Source organism: Carettochelys insculpta, chromosome 7, assembly GCF_033958435.1.
Source record: "Carettochelys insculpta isolate YL-2023 chromosome 7, ASM3395843v1, whole genome shotgun sequence".
In the NCBI taxonomy this organism is placed as follows: Eukaryota; Metazoa; Chordata; order Testudines; family Carettochelyidae; genus Carettochelys; species Carettochelys insculpta.
In genome coordinates this window covers 46887471-46907875 of record NC_134143.1, presented here as the reverse complement: position 1 = coordinate 46907875, position 20405 = coordinate 46887471, and the positions used below count along the sequence as shown (strand labels likewise).

The following is a 20405-nucleotide window of genomic DNA, read 5'->3' as shown; positions in this document are numbered from 1 at the left end:
AGAAAGCAAATTCTAGAACATGAGTTTTCTGTTTAAGCCAAACTCTGCTTCACTGACACTGGAGATACCCATGAGAGAGTTTTTTAGACATTTCAGGAGGCTTATCTGGCACTGCCATATTGTAAGGTATATTTTCATTGTTTAGCTGCACTTACACATTGTCATTTGGTCAGAAGCCAGTTGTGGAGACGTTTTTTGGCTACGATGAAGAAGCTTCTCTGGAGTCTGATGGTTCTTCTATCTCGTATCAAACTGACAGAACGGATCAAACGCCTTGCACTCCTGATGATGACTTAGAAGAGGTATTTTTCCATTAATCTAGACTATACGATGATGCTTACATTTTTACTGTGCATTCTTATATCTAACTAAGAATGGTTGATCATAGTATAAAACCAATTATTCTGTCCTTGTTTATGGAGAATTCCACACTGTTAGTTCCTTTGACCAAATAATTAAAATCTGGTGTAGTCAAATGATCATGTGCTTAATCCTGTGTATGGAGGCTAATATTTTTGACGCAAGTCCTTAGTCACTGCACCACAGCTGGCAAACTCTGAAACTTATGTAATTCCCAACGCTTGGGGCTTGTCTACACTAGCTGCCTACTTTGAAGGGAGCATGGTAAGTAGGGTGTTGGGAGATTATTAATGAAGTGCTGCACTGCATATGTAGCACTTCATTAAGCTAATTCTCCCCTGCGGCAACTTTGAAGTGTTAAACATCGAAGTGTCAGCTCACGTGTAGCTGCGACTAATCCGCCGATACTTCAAAGTGCCTGGGCATCTTTGAAGTCCCTTTACTCCTCACAAGTAGCAGCAACTTCGAAGTTTAACACTTCAGAGTTGCTGCGGGGGAGAATTAGCTTAAAGAAGTGATGCATATGCACCGCAGAATTTCATTAATAATCTCCCAACACCCTACTTACCATGCTCCCTTCAAAGTAGGAAGGTAGCATAGACACAGCCCAGGAGTGTTGCTGATTTTTAGGAATGGGAATGCTGAAAAGGCTGTGAGGACCTTACTGAAGTTTTTTGGCTAAAAAAGGAGTCCTGTAGCAGCTTAGAGACTAACAAACGTATTAGGTCATGGGCTTTCATGGGTAAGATCTACTTGCTCAGATGATTGGAGTCGATGATCTGAGGAAGTGGGCCTTACCCACAAAAGCTCATGGCCTAATAAATGTGTTAGTCTTTAAGGTGCTACAGAACTGCTTGTTATTTGTGAAGCTACAGAGTAATAGAGCTACCCTTCTGAGACTATTGGCTGGAAAGATTCATATTGAGATTGGACGCATATTTAGCTTCACATATAAACATTCCTCTTTTCCCAAAGACTTCACATTTTGACCTAAAAGTATGTCTACACTAAAAGCACAAGAGGGCACAGCTGCAGCTTTGCAGCTGCAATGCTATAGCACGATAACGTGCACATGACAATGGCAAAAGGGGGTTTCCTGCCATTGTAGTAAAATTCAAACCTCAAGAGGTAGTAACTAGGCTAACTAAAGAATTTTTCCATCCACTTAGCTGTGACTACAATGCAGGTTAGGTCAACCTAATTGTGTTGCATAGGGTGTGAATTTTTTCACAGCCTTGAGCAATATAACTAGGTCAGCCTAAGTTTTAGGCGCATTCCAGGCCTAAGCGCAGAGCACAGCCCCAATTCATATTGACTTGAATTCTCCAAGTCCGTGGTGTGAGCCAAGGCAGCAAAAAGACTCCTCACGCACTTCTAGCTTTTCAGCAGCCCTGCAAGAGAGATTGCCCATCTGCAGCTTCGAGGTCAGATAAGACAGTGTATCTGTTAAGAAATACTGCAGGCAGGCAGTGGTGGCCAAATGCTACCTGTACTCTGAAGATTATTCCCAAAAGTACATTCGAGATAGTCAGTGCATGTTTTCAGAAACTCATGTTAGCTCTATGAACCACTACCTCTCGCTATGATAACGAGCTGTTTTTACAGCATCTTAGGCTTTAATGGCTGCATTATTTAAACCAGCCCTTCACCATCTGTTTCACAGTTCAGTTGGAGGTTTCTAAAGAAAGGAATGTAATAATTCATGCCTGTATCATAGCAGGCTACACAGTTTAAGGGTGTGTGTGGATGTGAGGGAGAAAGGCTGGGGCCATGCTAGTGAATTTTGTCGACAGAAGGGGCCTCTGTCAACATAACTCAGGGAGCAGCCACACACTTAAAGTGCTCTGTCGACAGAGTCTTGACAGAACTCTGCATTTGCCGCGACAGTATTATCCCTCAAAAATTTGAGGCATGACAGTCTCTGGACATGTTACTGTCAACAGACGTGCAGTTAGCCACTTTCGTCAACAGAGAGGGCTGCCATTTGCCAGGCAGCCCTCTTTGCAGAGCTGACATTCTCCTTTCCGGCGCCAGAGGGCGGTGCAGTCAGGCAGTTCTGTGTTGACAGAGCAAGTTGTATGTAGATTCAAGTTGTTGACAGAGGTTCTGTTGAGATGTACATGTCAACAATAACTTCTGTCAACAGAGGCTTCTAGTGTAGACATAGCAGCTGGGTCTAGAGTGTTTTGTCGACAGAAGGGGACTTCTGTCGACATAACTCAGGGAAGGTCTACACACTTAAAGCATTCTTCCCTCTGGTGCCAGAAAGCAGAATGGCAGCTCTGCAAAGAGGGCTGTCTGGCAGTGGGTAGTCCTCTCTGTCAACAGAAGTGTCTATGACTACACTGCACTTGTGTCGACAGTACTATGTCCAGAGAAGGCTCACCCATCAGTACTTCGAACTGCCCGGGGTACTCTGAAGTCCCTTTACTCCTCAAAACTTCAAAGTTGCTGTGGGGGAGGGAGGAGGGGCAGGAATTTGCTTAAAGAAGTACTGCATATGCAGCTCAGAACTTCATTAATAAACTCCCAACACCCTATTTACTACCCTCCCTTTGAAGTAGGGAGGTAGTATAGACAAGCCCAAATTGAGCAGATTCTTCTCCCTGTTTCTATAGCATGAAATTCACTCAAGTGCAAAGAGTTGGCTCGAGTTCTGTGCAATGCCCGAAGAGCATTCAAATACCCTGGCTGTTGCACAGAGTGAATGTCACATTTATGATATTAATGGTAGCATTAAAGCAGAATATGTGAAGAAGATCATCAAGAGGTGCTGAAGATCCACATCTCTCATTTGGTACTTCTACGCTGAAATAAAAAGACCAGCAGCAGAGCCAAGGTTGCCCCAGATCAAGTATTTATTGCAATGTAGATGTATCCACTGATTTCAGAGGAGCTTTAGACACTGTCTCTCTGAAAATAGGGTTATCCATTCACTATCCACTCCTAGGTCTTTGTCTTATTTTTAAGAACATAGCCCTCCAATGCAAATGTCAGAGGTTCATTGAGAAATGCCATTTATGCAGCACCGGTGGTAAAGTGATTGCGGGTTGGTTCAACAGTCATGGTGTATCATGAATAACATGCTCTGCATCTTTCTGCAAAAGGAGGCACTTTTCTTCTTAATAGTTTTGATCAGCAGTGCTGGCAAGAGTAGCGCCGACTCTGAATGAAAGACGTATCTTGCATTTCAGTGAAGTAGTATTTTACAGGGAAGACTGAAATAACTGGAGAGCACATAAACAAGACCTTATGAATAGCGCTTGCTAACTTGTCTTTAAAAGTGCTAACAATTATTGGCTGTAATATCACCAACTTCCTTCTTCTAAGAAAATGTAGCTTGTTGTTAGGCTTTCTTTTCTTTCAGTTTTGGAAGAATAAGATTACTTTCTTTTTTTTTCCATTTCAGGGCTTGGCCAAAGAAGAAACGGAATTACGATTTCGGCAGTTGACAATGGAATATCAGGCTTTGCAACGGGCATACGCTCTGTTGCAGGAACAGGTCGGAGGAACATTGGATGCAGAACGAGAAGTTAAGGTCTAAATGGCTTATATTACATGAAAATAAAGGATTGCAATTATATATAGTTTTCTAATTTTGCTGTTCAGGTTGCTGTTCTAACTAATAGGCCAAATGTTTAGCTGGTGTAAATTGGAGTAGCTCCATTAAAGTTTAAGAAGCTCTGTCAGTTATACCAGCTAAGGATCTGTTCTGTAGTGTTTATATACATGTATATCGGATGTAGTCATGGGTTTATAAAGCAAATCTCATGGTAATAGCTCCAAAAGTTGTACACAGAGTAAGATCAGAGATTATGCCACTAACCATTTAAATGCAAACATTTCTGGGCCAAACACCAGCAACCATATGCAGAAATTTCAGACAGGAAGTAAAGATTATTTTCCAAATAAAATTGCAGATAGACTGTCGATTGAGTGAAAGTAATTACTTGGACTGGAATTTGACCAGGATATCAGGGAGTACAGATGCATATTAGCAGTAGCTGGGAAAGAGTGAAGCTTGGTTTCAACATTTTTCAGGATGCTTCTTTTTTTTCCTTTCCTTTTTCCCCCTCCTTATTTTCCTTTAATCCTCCATGGTACTTGCTGATGTGGTCAGAAAGATCTGTTTGATATTTCTCATGGTAGCATCTCTCCATAATATTGTCTGCTGTGAATACCTAATGTGTCTACACTGCTGTCTCAAATGCAGTGTTGTAATTTATGCTCTCTAAAAGCAGTCAGATTTCCACTCTCATACCCTGAAGTGCTTATTGCTGAAGATACCATAGCTAATGCATTTATATTTTTATACCTCTAATCAGCTTAACAGAATGTCAAGCAGAATATTTTATGGAAAGTTAAGCTCCCCGTCAGCAAAAATCTATTATCAATATTCTTAAATAGTTAATGCCCAAAATTCAAACCTGGATTTACTGAGATTACATGATTCTGCATAATATTTTAAAAAGGCTTATAGTTCAAAATGAGATTCATTTTCTTAATTGACTTGCAAAGTGTATTGTTCCATTGTGCCTTCCTATCTTCTTCAGATGTCCTCTTAGACAAGCAATTATAGCTATGTAATTATCTTGCTTTAATTTACATTTTAAATACATATATATATTGCAATATGAATAAATCAGACATTATAAAATACTGGAAGGACAATTAATAGAGCCAAATTTACTTTTAGTATTTGAAAATGAATTGAAAAGATTAGAATAAATCTACTTTGGACAAAGAACTAAATATGTACATATTAATTCTTCCCTGGCCTTCACTCTGTGCAATTGAATTGGCAAGCTCTTCTGTTGACCCTAAATCTTTTTATGTAAGTGATGGATCGGTCACTTTCACTTTTCATAAGCACATTGAACCAGGAGAAATCAACACAGACTAGGGTTAAAATGGTCACATTAGCAACAATGTTATTAAAATTAAAAAGTTTAAAATACTGCTACAACCAGGAGTATTTCCTACAACAACAGGGTATTGTGATTGCTTTTCCAGCCCACAGGCCAAATTAAACATGAAACAGATAACCCCAGATTGCCCTGCTTGAGTTCTAAGACAGAATCATTATTTTAGCTTTCCTGACCTGGCCATTTAGATACTTCTTTTCCACTAAGTTAAAGTAATGAGTAGGTAACTGTGGTTTCAGCATTGGCATGCTAAACCCAGGGTTGTGAGTTCAGTCCCTTGAGTGGGGGGGGGGCATTTAGGGATCTGGGGCAAATAGATTTTAAAAAAAAAAGCAAACAAACAAAAAAGGGGTGGTGCTTGGTCCTACCAAGAGGACGGGGGACTGGACTCAACCTCCAGAGGTCCCTTCCAGCTCTATGAGATGTGTGTGTAACTCCACAGCTGCCTACACTGCTGGGGTTCTCTCATGTATTTGGACTACATTAACCTCTGGCCTCTCAGAACAGATGGAGAGATAGGTATTGTTTCACTTCACTGGATCATTAAACAGCAATTTATAAATTAATCTTATTTAAGGTCTGACTGCTATCTGCTCTGACATGGTAGAAGTTGCAAACATTAAGAAAGTGATGGAGAAACATAATTCAGCATCTCCCAATACAAAACTAACAAACCAACAAACCTGCACACCAGAAGGAAAATTCACCCAGATTGTGCAATCAGTTTAATAAGATAATTTATGTAGAAACCAAGGTGTTATTAGAAACTCTTCGTTGCTAACATACTACCTGCCTCAGTGTGTGTGGGGTGGGAAGCTTCCTGGGGTTGAGGTTGTCAGGCTCAGGAGGAACAAAACTAGTTCTTGCCTCATGTTGCTACTAGCGTCTGCAATCTGACCAGCCATGCTTATAGGCCACCAAGCTATTCTGGTTCTCCTCAGAGGAAGCACATCATCCAAAAAGTACCCTGCCTGAGGAAGAGGATAAGGGTACAGTGAGACTTTTCAGTGGTTTACCAACTGAGTTCCTCTTCACAGTAAACGTGTTCATCACAGAATGTGTTATCTGCACTGTTAAACAATAAATTCTCAGGATATGCTTGGGGCATTTTGGTGCTGCCTTGGGAAGACACAGGACAGTATCCATGGAGACTAGTGCTTTCCAGAGTTCTGTTCCAAGTTAAAGTGGGGAGCTTTTCTTCAAACTAAAAAAATTGTGTCTGCTCGTACTTCTGTTCAGGCCACTCTTTTTTGCCTGCAAGACTTGATAACACTGCTAACTTTTAGCATAAGAAGTAGTAGTGCTTGCTTTAGTTTTTAACTGTTACTGGGGACATCAGATGAGTAGGAAGAAATGAACCTAGAACTCAAGTCATGGTACAAAAGCAGAAGAGTTGAATTTGGATTATTTTGTTTGTAGATGAATTTCTTTATAGTTTTTAAATCTGCATATGCTCTAAAATTCACTTACTCTGAATATACGTATTTTCAACCAAACTGAGTGCAGGACTAAAAAAAGAGTAGTCTTTATGTACATCGTGAAGGAAGCAAAAATCCGACTTCAAACTCATCTAACTGAAACTAACGTTCTAGACTTGACACAATGTGGGTTCACATCAGGACACAGAAATGAAAGTAGTTAGTGGCACTGATAGATGTTATCCTCTTGTCAACAGTTAGAGGACAGACATGCATTGTCATCCTTCTCAACTTCTCTGCAGCATTCAGTACTGTTGACCAAAAGAATCTGTTGTCTCACCCAAAAGAAGTAAAAGAGACCCAGGGCTATGTACTAAAATGCATTGTGTCCTTCCTGGAAGGATGGTGTTAATGAATGGTGATGCTTGAGTCCACTGCTAGATTCCATGCTTGTTGAGTTCCACAAGGATCAATTCCTTATCCAGTCTCTTTCCACAGCTGCGTGCAACCATTAGGTGAATTGGTCAGAGCACAAAAAGACTCAGGCATTAGCAACATGCAGCTGATACACAATTCTGTCTGTTCTTCACTACATGTGACTGTACCACCAAGATGGCCTTGTGCTTGAATGAGATTAGCACTTGCATGAAGAACAGCTGTCTGAACCTGAATCGAAGCAAGACAAAGTGATGCTGATGGGCAAAGTGATGTATTTAGCAGAGTTTGCAACCACAAAGCAGTCGCCTTTGATTGAAGATACATACCCACAACTGGCCAATTTATAGTCTAGGAATGTTCTTGGGTTCCTTACTGGCACCCAGCTATCACATATCAGCATCTGTGATTAATGCTTTCCACCATCACTGTTTGATTGGGTAACTCTATTCCTTAATTGCAGACCAAGCTCTAGCCTCAGTTACACATGTCTTTGTCACCTCTTAGCTGGATGACAGTAACACAGTATAAATTGAATAAGAAGCCTCCAATATTTAGAAAACTTGAATTAGTTCAAAATATTACAGTGCATCTCCTGAGCAACATAGGCTACCAGGTACGTATCAAACCTGTGCTCTGCTCCGTACCCTGGCTTACCATAAAGTACCCTATAGTCTGACCCCAAACTATCTAGAAGATCATCAAAAGCTCCAGGATAAAGAATGTGGTTAACAACTTCATTCCTTGGACACAGTGGAACTTCCAACATAAGAGTAAACTTCACCTCTGCTGTACATGATTTTTTCCTGGGGACAGTCCAAGGTTATGTAATGAAATCCCCTCAGATCTAATGACTGTCAGAAATGCAAATAGCATTTATTTGGTTTTGTCTTCTCTAATATAAATGCTGCAATGGATATATTAAAAAGACACACCAACCAAAGAAGATACTCAGCTGTGTATGTTTTTTCCCTGAGAAGAAGATAAAAGAATAAATAACATGACATGTGTAGTCATGTTGCTTAAGGCACTACTGGAAGTGCTTGGGTACAACGGTGATGAGGACAGTCTAAAAGCTATATAGAATAGGAAGTTGCGGTCGTAGAATATACACCTGTATTTATACCCTATGGACTATTGTAATCTTTGTACAAACTATGCTTTGTAATGGATCATTTGAAAGCTCATAATCTACTGTTCAGTATTGTTCTGGTAAAACAAGTCTTGCAACACTGTTTGCGAAGTTATGACTCCTCTGCATGACATTAAAATTAATAATTGTTCCAAACACCTTAGGCCTGGAAAGGCAGAAGTCAGGTCTGTCCTAAACAAAAGAAGGAATGTGTGCTTGGCTTAATTGCATTGCAGCAATAAACAGAGTCTTCAAGCAAAATAAAAAAGGAAGCTCTAACAGGCAAAAAAGCCATCAGGGAAAATTCTTCCACAGAGATTCTTTATCTCCCAGATCTCAGTTGGAAATGTTATTCAAGAAAGAGAATGAAACAAAAAAGAGTAACAAACACCAAAGATATCCTTGTCTTTTTCCCTGCCGATCACATTCACTGCACTTGAAGAGATGGAGGAAGCAGTTGTTGGACTCTGGGGCAGGAGAGCTGACCTAAAGAGTTTGGCCCAGCATGTGGGGAGAAAAGTTTTGTTTTGAATCTAATGCAGTTTGTTGAGTTAGGCTTCAGTAAGTGTTTTTTATTTTTCTTATAATCATTTCCGCTTTTATGCTTCTTTTATTACTCAATGTAGTTAATAAACTTTTTTTTATCTCACCAGAATGTGCAAGTTGATGTCTGTGTAACTCCAGTTGCAGTAACAAGTTGTGTGTGTTCCCGTTCAGAGAATAATGGACTAAGTATATTTTTACTGTCCAGGAGAGGTCTAGGCAGTATAGGAAATATGTTTCTGGAGAAAAATCCAGGACTGGGGTGTGTGTTGAGGACATGCTGTGACATAAACAAGGGAGGCAAGAGACAAGGTGCAGCTGACTATATGCAGCACACACAGAGACATAGCTGGGAGTGATTTACATTTTGAAATCTGTTTGTGAACAGCCTAGGCTGGAGGCGATAGCAGCAAGACATTGAAAAGGGCACCCCTGGTTACAATACAGGGGTGACACAGCTACTCATTACTGTGGATTGTGCCCAGTTATGTCACACCCAGGCATCCATATTTTATGTATAAAAACAGACACTTAATAATTTGCTTTATTGTTCTTAAAATATGTACATTACATTTATAGAAAGGTGTTAGACTATAAATTAGCTTTCCATTAGCTTTTCTGCTTGAAATCTATAGTACGGGTAAACATTTGTGTACTCAAAATTATATTCATGACATGCTTTTGACAATTTGTGCTGTCATATTTGTTGGTCTCATTTAAATCAGTTTGAAACAATAATAAATGTGGAAATCAATGATGGCCCTCAGTCTGTGAGAAGACTCATCTCTCCATTTTTCTATTTGATTTCTTAAACCTCCTATTTTGATAGAAGTGGTAAGGGCAAAAACTCTTCTGATCTATGAACAAAGAGTATTACAAATGCTTTAATTAAAAAGCAATTGATCTTCTGCTGTCAAAGTGGATATTTAACTAGATGATATTCATTGTAGTCTTCAAATTAAATATTAAGATTTTTATCCCATTATACAAGTTTTCCTTTTAAAATGTCTCATGACTGATTACTATCATAAGTACGTCACCGCAAATTAGTTCCCACAAAGTCTTAAATGAGTAACTGATATATTTTAAGTGTTTGATACACCTACATTAGTGTTTTGGCTTTTAGAGAAAGTTTGATGTATCTTTTTCACATCCTACAGACGCGTGAGCAGCTCCAAGCAGAAATATACAGATCACAAGCTCAAATAGAGGACCTAGAAAAGGCACTTGCTGAGCAGGGACAGGTAATGTACTCTAAAAAAATATTCCTAACTGTAATCTCTAAGAATAAACTTTGTAAAGTTTGTCAGATGATAGGAGAAGTGTGTGTGTGTGTGTGTGTGTGTGTGTGTGTGTGAGAGAAAGAGAGAGAGAGAGAGAGACATGTGGCCAGCCCTGGCCTTTCCAGAGGGTTGGAGAGCCACATGGCCAGCCCCAGCCTTCCCAGGGCCTTCTCCCCACACCTGACCACTCTCTCCACCTTCCTCTGCCCCTCCAGCCCTGATCTGTCTGCCTCCTGGGATGGCTTGGGGAAAGGTGCTGTGAGCGCCTCTTGCAGAGTAGCATGGGAGCTAGGGCAGAGCTGGGCCATCTTTGGCCATGGGCAAAAAGAGGATCTGGGAGCAGCCACTGCTACCAGGCCATGTGGGGCGTGGCTAGAGCAGCCTGGGACTTGCCTGGAGAGGAAAGGTGCCACTCAGGACAGGCTCCGGCTGCCACTACTTACTCTCCCCACCCCAAGTCAGGCAGCAGGAAGCGGCTCCCTGTCTCAGGGCTGGTGGTGGAGGGGTGGGAAGAGGGACACCAAGGGAGGGGCTAGAGGTGGGGAGAGGGGCTCAGGGCTAGTGGAGGAGGTGGGGAGGGGGAGGTGAGGTGAGGAGAGGGGCCCAGGGCCATGCAGGGAGGTGGGGAGAGGGCCAAGTGCCGGGGCTGGGGGTGGGGAGAAGTGGTCTAAGGTGGACTCAGGGGCCAAGGTTGGGGGCTGTGGGAGTGAAGGTTGAGGAGAGGGGTCCAGGGCGCTGGACGTGGAGGCATGGAGAGGGGCCAGAGCCAAGAGAGGAGATGGGGAGAGAGGTGAGCAGGGGTGGAAGCAGAAAGCGGGGTTGGGGTGGGGAAAGGGGCCAGGGTGGGAGCTCTGACCTTCTAGGGTGGTCAGGGAGCCACATGGCTAGTCCGGGACTTCCCAGAGGGTCAGGGACCCATGTGGCCAGCCCTGGCTTTCCCAGGGCCTCCCCCAATGTGGTCTCTCTCCCCACCTCCACTCCCGGAGCAGCAGACAAAAGTAATGATGTAATTCACTCTCCCAGAAGTATTTACACACCCACACACAGATTTATGATCTTCGATAATACTTCCTAAAATATTTGTCTCTATGAATTACAAAACACATTTATCGAGCAGCAGTTATGTGTCATTATTGACAGCCTTAAATGCATTTAACTGTCTTTGTATAAGTATGGGAATCCCCTTCAAATGGTGTGCCACTTGATTAGGAGAGGTTAATATCACATTATTCAACAAATGAGTTGAATAATTCATTAAAACCAAAGACTAAATGCATGCTTTCTAGGGCTGAGTGAATACTGAAAGAAAAATATTTGTGAATATTCATTCATTTGCACAAAGAGAAATTTAAATTTGTGAATGTAAATATTATAAACTGAAAGCCTCAATCAGAGTTGTGCTCATCCCGTTCGTTGAAATCTGCGTAGCTCTACGAAAGTCAATGGAACTATGTAGATTTAATTACTTAAATGAGTATCTGGTCCATAAGTACCTAATCAAACCTACAGAGCTTTCATTTTGATACTAAGGCTGTGTCTACACTGCAAGATAAAATCGATTTTATTAAAATCAATTTAATGCTGTGTATTGTCCATTCGATTTTTGAGCAGCTTCACCTGACCACATGCTCCCCACAAAATCGATTTACTGCTGCTGCACAGAAGTAGCTTAAATTGAGCTGAAATCAAGTGCTGCTGCAGTGTATTGTGGGAACCTATCCCACAGTTCCCTAAGCCTTGTTGCATTCTGGGCCCACAAATAAATGTGGGTATATGATGCCATTTTCTCACATTTCATTCCCCTCTTTCCCCTGCCATGTTAAGTGTGTTTAAGCAGATATGGGTGCTACCCTGAAACGGTGTGCGTGGGCTTTATTTTGGACATGGATATTGTTTTAAGCCTCCTGGGAAAGAGGACCCTAAGCAGACATGGGTGCTACAATGAAACTTGAATGAATCATCAGTAATGGCCCAGAGCGGCTAAAAGACAGTACACTTTTGCCAGCCAAAAAAATCGTGACTGCCCATGGAGGCCCTTTTTGGAACTTGTATCTGGATTTAGGCCTCCTACCAAAGAAGACCCTTATGTCTAAGTAGACATGGTCACTACACTGAAATTCAAATGATTGATCAGGTGAAAAGACCCCCAGACTACAGCCAGGTTTGAACCTGTAAAAGAAGATCCTAAGGACAAGAATATTCCCCACTGCAAGCCTTACTTCAACAACTATGGTAATTGTGTAGCTAATACATTTTTTTCATTGAAACATGTATGGCTCAGGGTGGCTAAAAGACACCCAGCTACTGCCAGCCCCTGAAAATCATGACTGCTGAGGGAGAAGTCCTCTGGGTAGCTAAAGGACCCCTGGCTACAGCCAGCCCCCCAAAATTGTGACCCTCACCATGTGCAAGCTGCCTGGCACCTTGCGCAGAATGTCCTTTGTTTGGTTTGGGGTCAAGCCATGTGATGCGGCTGAGTGTGGGAATGTTCCAAACTGTATGGTACCTCCTGGGAAAGGGAAGGGAGGAGCTGTGGGGGTGAAGACAACATGTAAACAGCTGAAAAGAAGTTTCTCATACTACCAGACAAGCACAACCCCTACCCACAGCCTAGCTGGCACATAGTACGGGTGGGGGAGGGGGCAGTGGCTGGAGCCAGGCAGTGCAGAAGAAAAGGCAGCTAGCAGGGCTATACACAGAACCACAGACTCCACAGCAGCACTACTAGCAAAGGCAAAGAAAGAAGGTTTTTCAGCCTCTCATGATCCTTCAGCTACGGGCTTGCAGGTGCCAAATTAACAGCCTTCCTCTTGCCCAATTCCTGCACACTTGAGAGCAGTGGAGATGTAAGAGGCCGGAGCAGAGAACTGTGGTGCATTGTGGGGCACATACGGGACATCTGTGGAGGCTAATGAATGCAATTTAAAGACATGGTGCATCCTCACTACCCTTCATTCAGAATTTTAAATTCAAACTCAGCGCTACACTCATCAGGTTACTACGCTTTTACGATTTCAAGATCATGTCAATTTAGTGGTCCATAAAGCAAGCTAATGGCATTTACACTGAGGACAGGCACTTCAAAAAATTGGGCTAACTGATTTAAAATCAACTTTACCTCATAGTGTAGACACAGCCTAAATGTTCACAATCAATCAGCAATAAGGCATGCAGGAAAATTATCCACGATTTAAAGTCATCATTTCAAAAACTAAGACTGTTAAAGATTTTACATCTACCAGACAACCAGTATACACAATGTCTGTGAAAAGAAATTCAAAGGCAATTTGAAGGGAAAATAGTCACTTTATTGCGAAGCATAACTTTAACTTTAGTAAAAATATGCTTTTGCCTCTAATGGTTTTCCCTATAGAGATTTTCGCTTTGTTAAATGAAGGAGAAAGGGGAATATTTCAGTAGAAAAGCAATTTATAGAATTTTTAACAGAGGAATGAGCACACGTGTTTGTGCAGAATGTGACAGATTTCCCCAAGGATGTCTCCTGGAACTGGTAGCACCTCTAGACCACCAGCCTGAGTTCCCTGTAACATTGTACTGCAGTAACAAGTTGCAAGGGTCTTTCTAGCTGCCCGTTCACTGGCATACATACAGGTAGGGACACCCTCTTGCTGCAGTTACATGAAGACACTATGATTAGCCTTGCATGAGAAGGCTCCAGCTAGGCAACTCAGGCATGTACTCCCTCTGGAGTGTAAACCCAAAATTATACTGTCTTGCACTGGAACTATACAATGTAAGCTCATGAATTTTGCCCCTTCCCTAAATGTGGAGAGGAATGCACAACGGCATTCAGCCCTGAGTTATGACTTCCACATATTGTTTTTGCTTTGTCTAAAATCAAGCTTATTAACTACAAAATATAGATTTTAAGTGATCCTGAGGGACAGCAAAGAGATCAAAGAACATTAGCTATCAAATAAACAAAAATACAAACTGAGCTTAATATACTAAAGAGATTGGCTATGAATAGCAAAGTCTCACCTCAAAAGATAATGCAAACAGGCTGCAGATTTTTAGGCGACGAACTGCACTTGCTTACAGCTTGGAATTCCCAGGTGTTTCATTCACAGGCTAAAAATCTCTTTTGCTTGGATCAGCACTTCCCCAGTTCTGTAATTGTAAATGGGGAATCATTGATTGTGTGCGTCTCCAGGGAATCCTTCAGGGATAGATTCTTGGTCTTATTCTATTTAACATTTTTATCAAGGCCTAGGAAGAAAATATAAAATAATCATTCATAGAGTTTGCAGATGACAAAAATAAAGGTGCAGTAAATAATAACAGGACACGGGAATGGACTGCTTGCATTTGTATATAGCTAAACGTAAAACATCTAGAAAAAAGACCTGTAGGCCACCCCTAGCCTAAGAAGGGTGTGACTCTGAAAAAAAAAAAACCTGGGGGTTATGGTGGATAATCAGCTGAACATGAGCTCCCAGTGTGACTCTGGCCAAAAGAGCTGATGTGATCCTGGGAAGCATGACACACTCCATTGACTAGAAGCTGAAGCTAGATAAATTCAGACAGGAAATAAGGCATACATTCTTAATAGTGAGGGTAATTGACATTGAAACAGTTTGCCAAGGGTCGTGGTTAGGGCTCCATGTTTGCCACAGAGATTGTGGAAATCACGGATTCTGTGACTTTCTGCAACCTCCATGACTTCTGTTGTAGCCAGTGTGGCTGGCCCCAGCAGATGGTTCAGGGGCCAGCTGCTCAGGCATCTCCAGGGACAGCCACATTTGCTGCTGCTGGAGCAGCTCTGTAGCCAATTGCTGGGGCAGCCCTTCAGCCAGCCACACTGGATGCTGATGGACAGCCCTAGGGCCAACCTGAGCAGCTGCTGGTGAAGCTGGCCCCAGGGACCACCTGAGCAACAGTCACTGGGGCAGGCAAGACAGCTGCTGTCAGCAGCCCCTGGCAGCAGTGCTCAAGGGCACCTCCACGACAGCAGCAGCTCCCCCAGGGAACCCCTCCCCCAAAAGCAGCCCCACTGGGATGTCTTCCCTGGCAGATGCCCCATGACTCCCTAAGATTTAGTCAGGGGTATTTAAAATAAGTCATGGACATGTCATGAGTCTTGAATTGTTGTTTGTTGCCCATAACCAGACCTGTCCATGACTTTATTGAAAAATACCTGTAACTAAATCATGGCCGTAATCATGGTGGATGCTCCATCACTGACTATTTTTTAAAGCAGCATTGGATGTTTCTCTAAAAGCTCTGCTCTAGGGATTGTTCTGAGAAATTCCTATGGCCTGTGCTGTTCAGAGGTCAGATTAGATGATCATGATCATAATTCTCTCTTTTGGCCTTGAAATCTATTAACTGTGTCCTGAACTCTGCATGCCATTCCAATCCCTTCTGACTGGAGACTGGGCAGCCACATAAATGGTTATATAGAATAATCCATAGAATAATTCACAGAGTTTTTGGCAAATAACTAAATAATGAATATATTTTGAGAAAATTGCCACCTGTAACTGGACAGTTCATGAACAGTAAAAGAAGCAAAACAGGCTGGCACACCAGCTGTATACTACTTATGTCCCACAAAGCACTATTAAAGAGAGTTTCTTTTAAAACACTCTCTGTACCTTACACTCCATTTTCCAAAAAGCAAACTACTGAGGAATATATTTGGTTCTTATATTTATTTGAAATGTGTTTGTCAGCTGTACTGAAAAAGTATTCTAGCAAAGAGAAAAGAGGATTATAGCTTGGCAAGAACTAATATTTAAAAAAATACTCTATAAAGTAACATATCCACAATAGATATGATCAATACTACCATCACCTTTCTATTTCATTTCTTAGGGTGTGTGAGTGGCATTGTATTTTTGCAGTTAGCCTTGCTATCTGTTGGATGCCTAATTACATGAATAGTTTACTATGACCCCATCCCTGAACTAAAGAAGTCATAGCCATTTTAACAATGGATTCTGTGTGAACATTGTGTTCTGAGCAATATAACAATAACTTCCTTTTGAAGGTCTTTTTGGGCTAGCTTGACTCCCAAGGCTGGTACAGAACCTGCAGGCATGCTTAATATTGTCATTGCCTGTTGAGCTGTAAAAAAGAGAACTCAAAGGCAGCCAAAATTGGAGGTATGCTGCATCCAAAATACATTCCGTCCTCCTGTATCCATAGCTAGTGAAAAAATCACCATCATCAATAACCGTGGGCTCAGCACCCATCGATATCTGATGCCTCTCTCACTATTTTCTTCCATCTTTCCCTATCCAGTGCAGAGTGGCTTAGTGTCTGTAGACTAGCTCCACACCAATCTACTACATCATCTATCCATTCTCTGTGGGGTCTGCTTCTCCTATTCAAACCATTCGTTATGCCGAATACTAGGGTCTTGATTTTTCATTCGTCATTCATTCTGCAAATATGTCCAAATAGTTGTAGCTTCCATTTTATAACCCTCTGCAGCAGGTTCTCTTTTGGCTGTATCTTCCTATATAATTCTTCATTGGTGACTTTCTGCATCCATCCTATTCTCAGAATCTTTCTACAACTCCTTTCGAATGCCAATATTCTTCTTTTCGAATCTTTCGTTATCACCCATGTCTCACATCCGTACAACATGCTGCTGAATACACATGTTTTCAAGATGCCCAGCTTCATTCTTAAGCTAATTGCTTTGCTTTTCCAGATCTTATCCATTGCCTTCAAACTCGCTCTTCCTTTCATTATTCTAGTCACTATTTCCTTCTTACAGTCTAGATCATATGTTATGTTGCTCCCCAGATATGTGAACTTCTCTACATTTTCTAGTTCAATACCACCCACACTGATCTTCCTTCCTATTTCCTTATCTCCAGATACCATTGTTTTTGTTTATCGATGTTCATAATCAGTCCGTACCGCTTCCCTTCTTCGTTTAACACCCACACCGTTTTCTCTAGCTTCTCCTCATCTTCCTCAATGATAACTATATCATCCACGAACCTCAAGTTGTTAATTCTTTTCCCATGCACAGATATCCGTTCTACCTTTTCCTTGATCTTGTCCATCTCTCTCTCTAGATGTGTGATGAAGATAATTGGAGATATTGGATCTCCTTGTCTCGTATCTCTACTTGTTTTAAACCATCTTCCCAACTCCCTGCATGTTCTCACTGCTGCCTCCGCATTATCATTGATATCTTTCAACAACCGTATCAGTCTGCTATCTACTCCGTATGACTCCAACACCGCCCACTTTCTAATCTATTCTGTCAAATGCCTTTTGAAAATCGATGAAGCAAGTGTATACATTTTTGTTCTTTCGTTGAGCTTCCTCTGCTATCAGTCTTAGTTATAATATCTGAAAAAATGCCTGCATTTATAGAACACACATTTATTCATACTTCCTTAGAATGGATGGCTATCTCTATCATCCAAAGAACCAAAAATACTGCCAGCCTCTTTTCCAGCATGTTATTTATGCTTCCAACCAGAAGATGATAGAAAATTATTTTTACAACTTTCTTTTTAAAGCCTCCAAAAGTGGGGACAAAATGTGGTGAGTCTGGTAAGGGAAGTGGAAGCCAGGAGTGTCTGAGTCAGTATATGGCAAATCATTTGATTTCAATGTGAGCTGAAGCTGTTCTACATGTGCTTAAAGCTTCTCAGCAATTTTTAGGGTCAAGCCCAGCCCCATTGCTAAAATGAGGCTGATAATATTTAATACATCACAGGCATTGCAAGGGCCATTAGCGAATGGGCTAGATTACTCTAGTGTTACAGTGGCATGGGAAAAGCATCCACAAGCTGAATTCTACCTGGGTGCCCACATGTCAGTGAGGTCTGTAGAGGAGTCAGGATAAGGCAGATGGATAATGTCTTTTCTTAAATTTCCACTGGGGCCTTGACACAGTCATCTGTCTCCCCTGGTGGAGAGCAAAAGGGGTAGTGTGAGCCAGCACATAAGGCAAAAGATTAGGAAAGTTGAGTTCTAATTCTCTTTCTGAGGGTCCAGCAGAGGGTAACCAAAATGATTAAGGGGCTGGAGCACATGACCTATGAGGAGAGGCTGAGGAATTTGGTCTTATTTAGTTTGCAGAAGAATAAGATGTGATTTGATAGCAACCTTCAACTTTCTGAAAGGGGGTTCTAAAGAGGATGCGAGAGGTTTTTCTCAGTAGTAACAAATGGCAGAACAAGGATCAATGGTTTCAAGTTAGAGCGGGGGAGGTCTAGGTTGTATATTAGGAAAAACTATTTCATGAGGAGAGTAGTGAAGCACTAGAATGTGTTACCTAGAGTGATGGTGGAATCTCTATCCCTAGAGGTTTTTAACTCCTGGTTTGACAAAGTCCTGTCTGGGATGAATTAGTTAGGGTTGATCCTGCTTTGGGCAGGGGCTGGACTCAATGACTTCCTGAGGTCTCTTCCAGCCCTAGGATGCTATGATTCTATGAAATCCTAAAGGAGTTTAGGTGGGGATGTACTGTCTGCCTTCCTTTCTGCATCAGCTGTGACATGGTCTGGTTTTTGTCCTACAAGTCACATTAAAATCAATTTAAAATTATTCATAAGTTTTATCATCAGATCAGGTTTGGCTTTTACAGCCTTTGTTCCTTTTGTAAATCCTTGGCGCTTTCACAGGTTTTAAAACCTCTCCCCATATGAAATAACCTGGCAAAGCCATTAACAAACTGAAAGTTCCACCCCCTAAAGCTCCCTCACCAATATCTTGGCACACCTTTAGTGTGTATGATTATCCTCCACATAGACTATCCAATGAAAATAGGCTCTCCATCTTCTGGCCCTTTAAAAGGTTCCTTTAAGAGGAGAGAGAGAAACTACCTGTTCCTCAATTTCTTCCCTTGCTGTTCAGCATTTGTAATCCTGTCTGCCTGCATTTCTCCCTGTAAATGTTTCTGTTTGGACCTTCCAAACTTGGAAGACACAGCAAACCACTGCCATGCCTTCCAACTGGGAGGGAGAAGGGGGCCGGCTACACCAGCCTAGTAATAGACTTTACATAGTGGGTCTCTATTTAATAATTCCCCAACCCTTTCAACTAAGCTGGACATGGATTCCCTAGGTCTTGTGTAAGTGATGGACTGCCGTGGGTCTTCCATCATTATAATTCAGTTACAAATTTCTTCAAATGATGGAATGGAACTTTACAAAGTATTACATTTTGTAGAAAAAGAGGCATTTTTATGCATATTTTCAGCAGACTGAAAAATTAATTTTACCAACCATACTCTCGTTATGATACTTTGAGATAATAACAGTGAAGATTGTAATGATGATTGTTAATCTTGCTCACACAGGCTATGTCTACACAGCACTGTAAACTTGAAATAAGCTTTGTAATTTGCAAATTGCATAGTTTAGGGTATATCTATAATTATCATGCATGTGATGCGCTGCGATCGATCCTCCAGTGTTCAATTTTGCTGCGTCTGTGAAGACACAGCAAAATCCATTTCTCTGGGCTTGGCCATCAGCCCTGGTACTCCACAATATTACATGGAGTAAGGGACATCAGTGGGAGCCTAAAGAGCCCCACTCTACACTAGGGAACAAATTCAATCCTAATACATCCCTGATTGTATATCTGGGATTGACTTTGTTCCCTAGTGTAGACCAGGCCTATTTTGAGTAGATTTCAAAATATAGGCTATTTTGGCATATGGTGCTGTCTAAATGGCTCCACATGCTGAAATAAAGCCCTAAATCTGAGGTATTCCAGTACTCCTCATACAATGAGGTGTACAGGGATGCCGGAATAGTGCACCTGTTATCTTGAAAACTGTTTCAAGACAACAGGCTCACTGCTTAGACACAGGCAGCTATTTCAGGATATCTCAATATCCTGGAATAGCGCTCACCATGTAGACATAGCCACAGAGAGCACTTTTCAAAGGGAGTTACAAACATTAAATGATCGTTTGTTTGCCAGCTCAACCCAAAGCATCAGTGATCTCAGTGAACAACTGTTTCAATTGTTTTTCCCCATTTCAATCTAATAAAATAATTCCTCCATATAAAAATAAGATGTATCTTGCTGAATCTTGGGAAGTATGGAAGTCAAAATAGTATAACTGCTATTTTCTGTTTATTAAATTATTATAATAGAGTTGCTAAAGTCTTATTTTTATTGCCATCATCATTCATTTGATTGCTTGCCATGATTTTTCGTGCTTTTTGTAGCATTGGAGTATTTATATTCCAATTAAATTTAAGAATGCCATAGAAAAAGAACTTTAAGATGCAAAGTCAAACGCTCAAAAAACTAAGGAAATGTCAAATTAAGGTTTCCCGTTAAATTTTCATTCAGCCCC

General features: G+C 41.4%; 1 protein-coding gene across 1 annotated transcript in view; it reads left to right on the top strand.

Moving 5' to 3' along the window:
• The window catches only part of JAKMIP3 (Janus kinase and microtubule interacting protein 3), a 103637-nt gene that overhangs the window by 62529 nt on the left and 20703 nt on the right, over positions 1–20405 (top strand). The window contains exons 9-11 of the mRNA XM_074999585.1: positions 174–302; positions 3770–3898; positions 9974–10057. Coding sequence (XP_074855686.1) covers positions 174–302; positions 3770–3898; positions 9974–10057 — 342 coding nt within the window. The remainder of the gene's footprint in view (positions 1–173; positions 303–3769; positions 3899–9973; positions 10058–20405) is intronic.